The 13,729-nt window shown below is 39.4% G+C and overlaps 1 protein-coding gene across 1 annotated transcript in view; it reads left to right on the top strand.

Moving 5' to 3' along the window:
• The window catches only part of ptprt (protein tyrosine phosphatase receptor type T), a 436,976-nt gene that overhangs the window by 297,832 nt on the left and 125,415 nt on the right, over positions 1-13,729 (top strand). The window contains exon 19 of the mRNA XM_042510188.1: positions 11,523-11,552. Coding sequence (XP_042366122.1) covers positions 11,523-11,552 — 30 coding nt within the window. The remainder of the gene's footprint in view (positions 1-11,522; positions 11,553-13,729) is intronic.

Genomic DNA, 13,729 nt, shown 5'->3' with positions numbered 1-13,729 from the left:
CGTTGTCAGGAGTTATGTTATTTGCAAAGATATCAACACCTGCAGCCCAATTTCCCATTGAGAGAGTCAGACAGAGAGATGGAGAGATAAAAGCAGAATCTGCTGCTTTCTATAGCAGTAGCAGGTTGGCATAATTGATTACATCTCACCTCAAAGCATGCGATTATGCAGGAGTTTTCAGAAGTGAGAACCGTGCCAGCCAGCTTCCCCCGTTATTAGAAAAAGGGTTTAATAATTAGTGCGACTTTGCAGGTCAGAAATTATGTATTTGGCTTCAACAAATATAACAGAGGTGGGAGATTAAGAGAGAGATATGTGGTAATATCTCGCCGAATGAAATGTGACGCTTCACAAATATCTCCACCCACACTGTTCTGGGCTCAAAGACAATCCACTCTGTGCCCGTCATGGTAGCGATCGCTTTATCTCTGCATTTAAAACTGCAAACATCTCTGCACAGTTAGTTCTGTGAAATCAAAACTTACATTTGATTTGTAAAGCTGGCAACATGAGTTGTACTTTTTGAAATGTTGCAGAAAAAATCAAGATTGGAGATTGGAGGGTATTCTTGTGTATTTACCAGAGGGCAACGGGGATGTGATGGTGATTCGGCCTTGCAGGAGGATGGAGAAGCAGTTTGATGTGAATTTCAGATGAGAATTTTAAGGTGATATTGACACTGATGTCAGTTTGGGCAGTCTGGTCACATAAAATGCCCTAAAAGCCTCACTGTCTAAAAAAAATCGAATAGAAAGGAATAAATTACCCCAACCCCAAATTTATGTAAGATAAAAGACGGTTAGAAATGTCAGGCAGATGTGTGACATTGAACTCATGCTGTGTGTTTAATGGTGTGGAGGTCATTTTGAATGGGCTTAAATTGAGCCAGGTTCAATTCCAACTTTCCCGAATGGCTTTTTATTGAGCAAAGTTTAATGTCTAAAACCCCACCTTAACCTCATCTAACGGGTTTTTCATTACTGAAGCAGCTTTGAGCTTAGAGGAATACTTTGACCGCAAAGTGACCATTTGTGTATCAGTTACTCTTGGAGTGTCACCTTGAATTCATGCAGAAAACGTTTTTCTTACATGCCTCCACTGTGAACAAAGAATCCAGTAAAGGCGGGCATTCATGAATTGTTGAAAATATAGACCACTTCTAAAGTGTAACTTAACCCTCAGAACATTTTTTTTTTAGTTGAAAAGCAACATTTATGGGTAGTGTTTCTGATCGATTCAGGTCAAACTCTCGATATTTGAGTGCAAAGTATAAGTTGAACAAATGGATCTTATCGCTTAAACTTAAACTTGTGTGTGTGTAGGCAAGGTCAAGATGCGCTACTTGTAGGGAGAAGTGTTTTAGCTTAAATGCATGTGTTAGGGAAGTACTGAGCCTAAAACGGGTTAAATGAGACTTGGATTATACTGCTTATAGTTTATAAATTGATGTTTTGATATAGTTTTAAGGTGGATGCTAACTACTTCAACCTTTTGCTTGATTCTCCATTTCTCGTGGGCGCACATGAGAAAAAAAACGATGTTTTTTTTATAAATTCAGTGTAACATGCTTGATATACCAAATGTCATTTTCTCCAACTTAATCCAAAGCTTTTGCAGTGACCAAACCTTGATCCTAAATTCTTCATAATAGTTTATCCTCATAAAACTATTATTCATCTCTATTTTCCTAGTTTTATCTTAAAATCAATTGACACTAAATAAGTGAGATGTCAAAGCTGAAAAAATGAGGTGGAGAGGAAGGTTGTTGAACAGAAAGGAGAGGCACCATAATTTGATTCTTTTGTACTGATCTGGTGACCAGCATCTGTCCTTGAGGACATGAAAGATGTTTGAAGATGCACCTCTGTGACGGTGGATTCATTTGGAAATTATCGTAATGCCTTGACCCAGAGTTTCTGTAAAATCTCAAATGACTCCCACATCCACTCAACCCAGTCCAAAAAGTCAAGAAATAAATGATGAACCTCTGCACTGAGACAGCAAAAGGACACATCCTCTTTCCAGACAATATACTGCACCCTCAGGGGCTTAGACTATGACAGGAGAATTGAGGCGATTAGTAACTGATGTCAGCCCAGGGAATGGACTCAGGCTGCACATGGCAAGCTCTTACAAGGCCAAGTGGTCTGAAGTGTGTGTGTGTGTGTGTGTGTGTGTGTGTCTGTATGTGTGTGTGCTTGCAGTGGACAGAGACGTTCAGTCTCCAAATTGAAGGATATACTGTACATAGACAGACACACACACACACACACACACACTCACTAGAGAGTCCTGAGTGCTTTCATGCTGACAGATGCTAAACTTGTACTTATTCACAGATAATTTGGTGGTGTTACTCTGACACAGAAACCCACTCACTCTCACGCACATATCAAGACACACACACACACATACACATGCAGAGCTGGACTTGACCCCCATCCTGCATGTGTGACACATGGTTGAATAATGGACTCTGGTGCTTGCTGAGATAAATGCTTGATGGTCCACTTACAGCACTGTCATAACGGGTAATGGTTGGCCATTTACTGACACACACAGATGTACAAACTATCACGTACTGTATGAGCACACATGTAAACTGGTACAGGGAGCAGGGACGCTTCAAAGATAAATGACTGGGGTCTTAATTTTAGGGTTCTGCTTCGTTCATGTTGGTTATGATAACATTTTACTCTCCAGTTTAATTGCTGAGAAAAGGAGACGCACCGCCAGACACAGCTGCATGGCGCAGACTATTAGAGCAAGCAACGCAAGCTGTCAGACTGTCAGACAGGTTGTAAACAAATCCCCAGTTCAGGTACAGCCAAATTATTTGGAGGTAAAAATGAAGTTGCAAACATTTTACTGCTTTGTGAAACTGCTGGTGTTTCACAATGTAGAAGCAGCCCTCCAAAATCTTTGGTAATAACTTTAACATTTTCCTGTCAAAATAAATGGTTTAGGTACTATAAACTGTGGAGTTGTGGAGTTTTTTACAGCCTGTCTGAGCAGTGATGTTGTTTGCCCCAAAGACTCAGTATCTAACAAAATTTGGAAGGAGTCTGTCTGTCTTTATGTACTTTGATTTTCTCAGCAACCGTTCATCTGAATGACAGCACACTTGGCAGGCGTATTTCTGAGGACACACGAAAACAAATTGTAGAATCTGAGCTCTTAGAAACTACCAACACATTCTCACCCCAAGTCGTCAGTTACTGCCCCTTTGGAGTGGACTTCTGCATCTACATATAACACTCCAAGTATCCTTCTGTGCCTGCTGTTGACGTTCCAGTGCAGGTACCGTGATGTCAACAACAGACTGCATGTGGTTATATTTTGGCAACACCAGCACAAAGCAGCCACCACCGGGACGTCAACAAATGCTGGCACGGATAGTTTAGGATTAGGCAACAAGGGCATATGATTAGTTGTGGAAAAAAAAAAATCACATCAAGATGGGAAGTGAACACCAGACTCCTGCATTAAAGTCCAGAGTTTGTTGGATCCATCCACTGCCCCTCCCGCTCTATAACGACCTTCGTGCTCCTTACATTACATCATAACCAGCAGCGTTTCAACTACAGCGTGTCACGCGAACGTGACAGGTTTCGTCCGGCCATATTCTCAACTGACGCCAACCATCCGTGTACTACACTGCTGCGGCAGGTGCCATTCATCTGGCAGCTGCCGTGTATGAACACCCAGAACGGTTCTGCCCGGCCGCATTATCAGCTGACACCGTCCAGCAGCACAGCTTGTCTGCGTTACATCCAGTGATGTATCATGCCGACGTGTAAGGGGATTTTTGGCATCGGGATCTTTTCTTATTTGACGATTTCAGAATGAAAACTGGCTGAAATGTAGTTTTCCACTGAATCAAAAAAACTTTGCCTCTGAACATAATCCAAGCGTTGTCACCACAACTTCATCATGAAAACTATTAAGTAATATATAAACAGTTTGTAGGAGACAAATGTCAGTGATATCACCCCTCTATATGAATATAAGATGCTTGCACAAAGTTAAAATACTCTTAAAACCATTCTGGCATAAAGAAAGTCTTATCACAGTAACAAAATGAAGATGCAAAAGATAAACATGCCCGCCTTTGTTGATGTGTTCACCTCCAGTTGTCGTTCGGTCATCTGAACCATAAAACTAAACCCTGGTGGTGAAAACGTCTATGATTTAAATCAGTTTCTCAGAAACTCAGATGCTCTCAAGAGTTACCAACCTGAGATTTAATGAGACTTTCATAGATGGGAAATGTTTTGGCGACAGATAACTAATTTGCTTTGACATTTATGCATATAGAGTCATAATTATTTTTCTTGCATGCTTCTGAGAATGTGTCCCTATGCATATGGCATGTTGACATCCATATTGTAACGGAGCGCTAATTAACTAGATGATAAATAGAGATGAGCACATGGCGCTCTTTTTTTTTCCTTCCATTTTTAAACATATCTATGAATTCTCTTTCCAACAAACTCCCAGTTTTACTTTGCAAAGTTCCACACAAACATTTCCTATAGTGCTGCCCATTGATTACACAAGTGTGACTCAAGAGTACATGGGTATTCCTTCAGCTAGAGTGTGTGTGTCTGTGCACACGTTACCAACACACATTTGTGTTTGTCCCATCATGTGTATTGAATTGGCTCAGATGAGGTGCTAATAAGCCACATTGACAGCAAGCAACATGTGTCAGGAAATGGCCTTATGTTCACGTTTGTGTACATATGTTACTGTATACATATGGCAGCCCGCGGGTGTATGTTGTGTAGATGACAGATTGTAGGCGTGTGTATGTGAGAGAAAGTGTGTGTTCATGCAGTAGGTAAGGTATTTTTCATCTAACTCAGCCTGTGGAGAAAGAAAAAAGGTTTCCTTCATGGCACTCCGTTCATATATATAGGTCTGATAGCCATCGTATTTTTGGTGAAATGTTGTGTGATGGAGTGTTGGCCGATACAACCAGCAGAGAGCCATGATAAGTTACACATCACATCCATGTTGTGTGTGTGTATGTGTGTGTTTTTTTTTTTTTTACAGATTTATATTATTCATATAAATCTGTGATAAACTGTAGTCATCATATCAGTGTGAGAATGGTTGTGTGTGTTTGCAGCAGAAATCATTCATACAAAGCCAAGATAAGCCCCAGCCGTCATATCAGAGTACAAGTGTCTGTGTGTGTGTGTGTGTGTGTGTGTGTGTGTGTGCGCGCGCGCGCACGTGCATGCATGTGTGTGTGTGAGAGAGAGAGAGAGAGAGAGAGAGAGAGAGAGAGAGCAGGTGTGTGTTCATGATAAAGTAGACACCAGAGCTAGAAAAAGACTGCAACATCACAGCTGGTGTTTTTCGAGCTCCTTAACATTTTCTTTAATCATTAAAATCCGAGAAATGTCCTAAAATCCTAGTATCGTCCTAAATTCCAAGAATGTCATAAAATCCTTGAAACGTCTTATAATCCAAGAAATATCCCGAAATCCTAAGAATGTCTTAAAATCCTAAAAAAATGTCCCAATATCCTAGAAATGGTCTAAAATCCTAGAAATGTCTTGAAATTCTAGAAATATCCTGAAATCTTAGAAATGTGCTTAAATCCTGCTAACATGTATGAGGCTGCTGGGTTTGGCCCCTGCTCTCCTGTCATTTTGCCAAATTGGCCCCTGAGCAAAGCAAGTTGAGTATCCCTGGTTTATCATGTTGACATATTGAATTTAAAAGTCCAACATGTTTTGCATTTCTAAAAGCTTTTCAAGGCTCCACGACATAATTCTTCCCTTAAAACAATCCCAGCTCCTTTCAAAACAGGATGTTGGTGCAGGACGTTAGACACAGCGAGCACGATTACATAAAAACTGGTAAAGCCACCATGACGTGTCACCTCCCTCCGTATCTTGGCCACTTGTGGGAAGAACTGCTGTGGTTTTAATCCAAATGCACTTTAGTTTTGAGCCAACTGGTTTGGCCCACAATGATATGGATCAGAGCAGGAGCTGCATTTGAACAACGTGTTGCAAAGCACAACGCAAGAAACAACATCTATTCAAAGTAAACATGCTTTATAATGGTTTTGGGGTGTGACTGGTTACTGTCCCACAATTTTCCACCTTCCCCAGGTCACATATCAGTTAACTTGGGATATCAAAGGTAACTGTTAATCAGTTAACCGACAAGGATATTTTTGATGGGTCATGTCCATCTATAGCAAACCCCCAGGAAGTGTACCAAACTCTTAAGCAAATTTTACGTAGTGGCCAAAAGTGGAATCACAACGTCCAGGTTCGTCAAGTGATGCCCAGGGGTCCCGAAAGATTTTCCCCCATTGACATGCAATGGGAAAAAATGTCTGTAATTTAGTGGATAATTTTTCGTGAGCGTCAAAACCCCCACCAAACGACTCATTTCACTATCTAGATCCAATCCATCCAGTTACCAGCAACAATTGCAGAATGAGCAGCGCCGCTAGCTCGCATTCGACCCTGGCAAAACAGCGACTAGCTAATCAGTGGAGACTGGAGGGTGAGCAGTAGTCATGTCTTCGCATGTTGAAATAAAATAAAAAAAAAGGCTTTCACATGCCAAAATTTTAAAATATCACCACCTTTAAATGGATAGCACTTAGACATGCAGCACATTGAGGCAATGAAGCTCCAGACTGTCATTTTGAGTTTTTTTCTTCGAACTTAACCATTTAGTTACAGCTTAATAGATGTTTTTTTCAAAAGCAAAATTAACCGAAACTGACATCTTTGATTTGAACTTTACTTTCTCCCCGGCTCTCACAGCTGGCTGTCTCATTGTGCTCCTCCTAATGGATCCGCTGCCTCATGTAAAATGAATGGGAGCCGCCGGCTCTGCCCAGCTTGATGCTTTGTGTGTTTCTACCCTGAGAGACCGATGTTAAGTTTATGAACAATTGGGTATCCATTCGACAGACAGTTTGATCAGATAAAACAGCCAAAAAGGCAACATGTGGAGACCTGTTGAGTTTATAATTTTAGTTACACACAAGCGCAGCATGAGGTCGACAGTGAAAATAAAGCCATTCAAATGGCCATTTCAAGGAGCTTTTAAGACAACAACAACAAAGAAGATTTTTTTAAGTTCACACGATCATGTTATATTTCACAAACATGTTTACTTAAGGCAACATTGTGATAGTCGGTGTCTTTATTTTGAAGATTTCCAGCATCAACCAGCTACATGAAAACTTGAGGAGCAAATGTTTGCTAAAATGTTTATGCAGTTTGGACTAAATTAATCTATTTTGTCTCCCTTATTAATGACAAACATTTGGCAACAGGGAAATGTTAAATATACTCAGAGAGGTACTGAAAGCAGATTTTTTTAGACATCTGCATCAGCACCAGGCATTATAGGTACAGCAGAAGGGTTCCACTGTTGGTGCGGCTGTCAGTCTGTTGGTGTCAGTTTCTGATTAGAGAGACACTTTTTTGTTTCTCAGCCTGTCTTTACACCGAGTGCTTGTACGTGGGAAGTGCACAGAGACTGATAGTCATCGCCCCTCTTCATTCACTGGACTCTAATTTCTTCTTGTCAGCTTCCTGTAACCGATAGTAACCCATTTTCTGATCTGTATCACTGTGTTGTGCTGTTACAGTGCTGCAGCAGTATGAAATCCACCCTTTATAAAAGTGTAAAACAATATATTCACAGCCCACACTGGCTAACTGTTAATCACTTAATAATCACTTTTGACTTTTGGCAGAACCCACAAATAATTGTCCCAACATGTCCACTCATGAGGCGAGTTTCCATTAATCCTCAAATTGTGCAAATTGAAATTGCGAATTTCTATTACGCCTAATATGCCTAAGTCCATTCCCAAACAACTCTGATGAATCGCAAGAAAGTTTTTAAGCTCATATGAGGTGGTATTTTAGGTGATTTGAAAAAGCCATATTTCGCAAAACTGCAATGGAAACCCTTTTCCCTTTTAAAAGTCACATGATGCTATAGCTAAGTGCTTGTCAGTAGGATCTGGCTCCCTCGGGCATGAGTCAGCAGGCGCTTTAAGAGGTGTTACTGCATCTCATAACTCTTGAAATGTTGAGCGGATGATGTGGAAGTTTTGGAATTCCTCTGTGAAATTGTGGACTATCACCTCCCAGAATCCCTCATGTGGCCGCTCCCACATATAAGGGGCTCGCCATTCTGTCATCGCTCGCATAAAACGTCTATGTTGCCTTGGATTGGAAATAATGACGGCAAGTGTGATAGCTGCAATAGAAATAAAACCTGCTATTGTTTTGGACATCCATCGCCATGCTTGGAATGTTATTAGGAGAGGGAAAGCGGCACAACATCACTCAATGGAAATGCAGTCATCTTGAAATTGTGTTTTATTGACATTTTGAAAATATCACAAAAGTTTTGTCCAAATCTGTAATTGAAACCCGCCTCTAGACTTACACATTAATACACACACGTTAAATAAAACACATAAATACAAACACATTACCTTCATTGTCTTGTTACAAATACATCAAATGCATCACCATTCAATCACACAAACCTTCTCCCCTTACTCTCTGTCTCTCTCCCCAGACACACACACACACACACTCTCACACACTTACACACTCACACAGCACCATGCACAACCTGGTGGAGTGTTTTTTTACACCATATTAATATTTATGACCATTTTTAACGGCTGTGGCTTTTACAGCCGGGCTCTCAGCGCTCTGCACTTTATTAATATCATAAGGACAATGTCAGCAGAGCCCTTAAAGAGGGTTATGGGTATGACAGAGAATGTGTGTGTCCTCGCGCACTGTGTGTATAGGTAGTTTTTTGAAAAAAGTTTAGTGTGAACGATGAGTGAGAGGTCTGTGTGTCTGTGCACAGGTGTGTTAAGTATTGTGTAGTGAGGAGACTCGTGTGAAAGGTGTGTATGCAGAAAGAGTGTTGAAATGGAAGAGCAGTGTGTGTTTTTTAAATTTTTTTGTAAGAGTCACAGTAAAAAATTAAATGATTAGCCTAATTAATTAATCTAGTCTATAACATTTCAGTTAAAGTACATTTTTATTTTGAATTTTTTAAAAAAGTAATCAGTTACTGTGGTTCTCTCTCCCAGTTTGGCGAGATGTGTGTGGGTTTCCTAAGTGTATCTTTTTTTGGAATACAGCATGTCGGGGGTTTCATAACTGTCCAGATCATAAAGGTTCTCCATTGTCTGGTGCTTTATTGAGTCTGTGAATGAATCTTAGTTATCAGCGTATTTCCCAGAGGAATCATTACTTTAGTAAAACTGGCAATCTGGATCATAAGTCTGTCTTAATTTCTTCTCTTTGGGGTCTTCAGGCCTGGTCGTAAGCTCAACTCAGCGCTTAACTTCCATTAGTGGTCCAGAGGTCACGTCAACAATTTCTAAAAGACATTTCAGTTTGAGTTAAGGATTTGAATACTTTCTGATATTCAGTAATTGTCATCATTCTCCAGTACGCTTTTCAGATAGATAGATGCAGTCTGTAGCTGTTGTGTGAGGTCTGCTCTTCTATAAATAGGAACGGAAATATTGATCCTTTTTAAGGCCTGCTTGACTTTCCCCTTGTATTGAAACTCAGTCTGGTGCAGTGTGTGTGTGTGTGTGTGTGTGTGTGTGTGTGTGTGTGTGTGTGTGTGTGTGTGTGTGTGTGTGTGTGTCTGTCTGTGTGTGTGTGTGTGCGTGTGCCTTAGATACTTTGAGATCCCAATCTCTCACCAGACGAAGGGTGCATGCCAGGGGAAAAAGTTGCCAACAAGCCATTACAGAGCTGCCGCAGGGAGTCCAGTGTCACACACACACACACACACACACACACACACACACACACACACAAATACACATACGCGTGAATGAGATATCGGTCAAGTGGAATGCAGCGGTATGGATCTGTGGCTGAGCTATCAAGTAAAGGGCAGAAGGGAAGGACAAAAGATTTTTTGGTGTAAACACTTTAGCTAAACTTTCTTGGCTCAGTTTGGATGTGTTTATCTTCTCTTTAATTTAATATTCATTTGTTTGTTTTTTACCCACTTTGCAGTTTATTTAATTCCAGAGAATACTTTAACAAATACATTCTACAATAAAAATAAAAGTAGAAAAATTATAATAATAATGATAATAATTACAAGAATAATTCAAGTGCTGTGTTTTTTGAGAATAATCCCTTAAAAACAAACGCAGTGTAAAATTTTCAATAACACACACTTTTCATCAAACTTTAGAATCATATCTGCTTTCATTTGTTCCTCTTACAAACTTTCATCTTCTACCTTTTGCTCTTTTCCATCATCCCTCATCTCATATCTGTCAACCAGCCTGTTGGTGATGAAGGCATCAGGTGTGCACTCTTATTTTACTTTATTGGTATTTTTATTATTATTATTATTATTTTTGCTTTATTTTTTTCCTCTACAGACTTAACCCAATTACTCATTTATTAAAATAAAAAAAAAAATACATTTAAAAAAGGTTTAGGGTTACTGGCTTGTTCATTACTTGTGAGGTGAAAATAGCATAGGCAGTGAAATTTCTCCAGTCTCCAGTTGGTTCAGTCAGTAACAAATAAATGGATTAAGTTTTTCCAACTCAGTTTCCAAGCAGTTGTGTCATTTGAACTTGAGAGCTTGATTTAAAAAAAAAAAATGTGTTACTGATTTATTAACTATTTTAAGTGGGTTAATAATTTTCTTTTTACCTCAACTTGTTTTGTTTTCATTACCTTTCATTTTTGCAAATTTTGAATTGGTGTTTTATTGCTGTCACATAATTTTTTGTCACTTGAATAATAGCAGTCTGCTATTACTCAACATGGATTGTGATAAAGCATAAGCGTGGAGCACAAGAGTGAATGATGGATGAATATGATCTTTTCATCTCTTAAAAGTTAACGAACAGCCCAATCTCCTGTAAAAAAAAGTGTAATTTTTTTTATATCAGTGAAACGATCATTTCATGCGCCATAGAGCTCCTTATTGCCTTTAATTTATGTGATTGACTGCTGACCACATCAAAACTGATTTACAGTGGAGTATTTCAGCTAGCTCCGACTAGACTGTAAAATCTCCCGTAGATGGTCTGATAAGCCTCCAAATGGCTTCAAGATAAAGTGGACTAAATATAGACAAACATACTGACCTGACTGACAGCGGAGAAAAACTCAGCACATGGCCACGTAACTAGACATAGTGTCAAACTGTCAGATTGACATGCAGCGTCTGTAAAAGCTTTATGAAACAAATTCCAGAGGGCCAAAGTTGATAGACAGCAAAATATATTTTTTCAAATGAGGACACATAAACAGACAAGTGAGATGGACAGGTTAAGCAGGTGGATAAAAAGACAAACTGAAACACGTGAGGAAGAAACATGCAGCCTATCATTTTAAAAATGTTAACGAGTCAAAAATTCATTCAAGCCATGAACTAATCCAATGTGTTTGTCCTTCTTCTGGGTTTTGCTCTGTTGTCATCATCGGCCTCACCTCACCATGCTTCAGAAGACATGCTTATTCCTACTCTTATTACCTGTAAGTAGAGATTTCACATCAGGAATAACTCCTTTCCTCAACCCATTATATTCTTCCTTATGACAAGCTTTTGGATTTCTGTTTACATTTTGTCTTGTTTTCTTGCATCCTGTTTGACTTGTGTCATATTCAATCCCATAATGACTATGAGGACATGCATCGTTTCTCTCAGAAATATTCAAAACCCTAAAGACATCCCGAGAACACACTGACAGAAAAACTTCCTCTGGCCATAATAGAATCCACATCTCACCTGTTTGTTTATTTTGCCAGCCAACTAGATATTTGCAGTGCATGATAAAAGGTCTGCAGGATTACCTGCCAAAGACAAACTTTGACTTGATGCCTGGTAGACAAACTCAGCAGCCTGCAGGCACAATATGCCATTTGGCAGGTGGCAATAAATAATAACTCTAAGAGAATATGAAAATGTTTGAGCGGTGCAACATAGCCCTCACTGTTGTGCTGTAAAACTAGAAACATCAAGACTTTCAGCATCTTGCAATAAGATAAACTGATCTGTCATATATTATTCGACCCAATATAGTACCCATAAATGTGTTTATAGTAGTTTCCAGTACATTCAGCCTAGACTGACATATATTTAAGTCCATATTCAACCCAAACGCCAGAATAAATGTTGGCAATGTACATTTACATTGTACATATACATTTCTACATTGTTATGTAGCAGATACCTTAAAAACATTTCTTTGCGTTAGGAACAAACACCACTTGGTAATGTTTGGGATAACAGTGTTTTCCACAGACTGACAGAGTGTGTGTGGCAGTAGCTGATGAGGGTCATCATCATATTACTATCATTCTGTGTCCTCACTATAAGATCCAATGTTTTTGCGAGCACTTGAACACGACGCAGCGCTAGGATTTATCATGACTTCTTATTTTTTCCTCCGCAGCAGTTTGTCACTTGCAGGTGTCACTTGCAGCTGTTTGTAAGTGAAAGCAAAGTTTAAGACACCGTAGAATGAACTGTTTAGTTTCCCTTTTAATGCACTTGACATTGTGCTGCACCATCTCTGCCAAAGTGAGCTAATAACTAAATAACTAAACTTTACTCTACTATAGTATATTTATTGTCATATTGGAATATAGATAGATCTGCGTCTGCAGGCCCTATATTTCTATTTATTTATTTTTTCATGTTAACTCTTTTTTCCTTTTTTACCTTTTTTTTCAAATGTTATGGATTTTCTTTTATAACTTTTCACCAATAACTTGATAATATTTCTTATTAAGTCGCTCATTGCCTTCTCACCAGGGTTTTGCAAGAAATTAAGCCAATTTTCTTAGGGTACAAGGGGTTAATTTCCTTCCTAAAAGACGACTTAGCAGTAGTTTACCTGTAACTTCCTGTGCAGATGCTATAGAAACCCTGGATGTGACAGTGACACTTTACATTATCATACATGGGCTGTGTACCAAAGTACTCCTCTAATGGGTGAGTGTATGTAGTAAATTGGCTGGCTAAAACTTCTTGTGACTTGTAATTTAATTACAGCGTTAGTTTGGTGTTGAAGAGGAATTTGAGTCAGACTTCATCTGCATTGTTTGCACGGTCCGTCTCTTAAAGTGTCTCACCCTAAAAGGTCAATGTAATTCACTGTTATCTTCTCCACCAAGTGGTCATTTCCTGCCTATTAACCAATTCTAATGAGGAGCTATTATAGCTGTCTGTTCATACATGCATAGGCACGAACAAGCGCACCCACTTTTAAATACACACAAAAGCAAAGCTGCATAAACACAGGCACAGTGTTGCCCTGAGCTCACCTACAAATCCCTGCAAAGAATTTCTGAAAATCCCTGCTTCTCCAGCTGTCTTCAAAGCATCTGAAATTTCCTCCAAATCTGCGGCAGAGTCCTAACTGAGCGTAACAGTCATCACATGCCACCATTTCTTCTTAAAACAGCCGCCCTGAGGCTGTTTGACCCAAGCAGAAATTACTTCTTTACACTCAGAAAGTGACACAATTAGAAAGGTGGCAGCCTTCACTACGTGTCTACTGCTTTTCCACTCTCTCTGCAGTGTTTAATTTGTTTCAGCAGAAAATAAAAAATGAAGACACACTGCCATATTGACTTTCAGAACACCTGAAACACAAACACAATAAAAAGAAAGATGTAGTCCAAATAATAAACACTGACACACATGC

The sequence above is a fragment of the Plectropomus leopardus genome, chromosome 2 (genome assembly GCF_008729295.1).
Source record: "Plectropomus leopardus isolate mb chromosome 2, YSFRI_Pleo_2.0, whole genome shotgun sequence".
Lineage (NCBI taxonomy): Eukaryota > Metazoa > Chordata > Actinopteri > Perciformes > Serranidae > Plectropomus > Plectropomus leopardus.
This window is presented reverse-complemented; position numbering and strand designations above follow the sequence as displayed.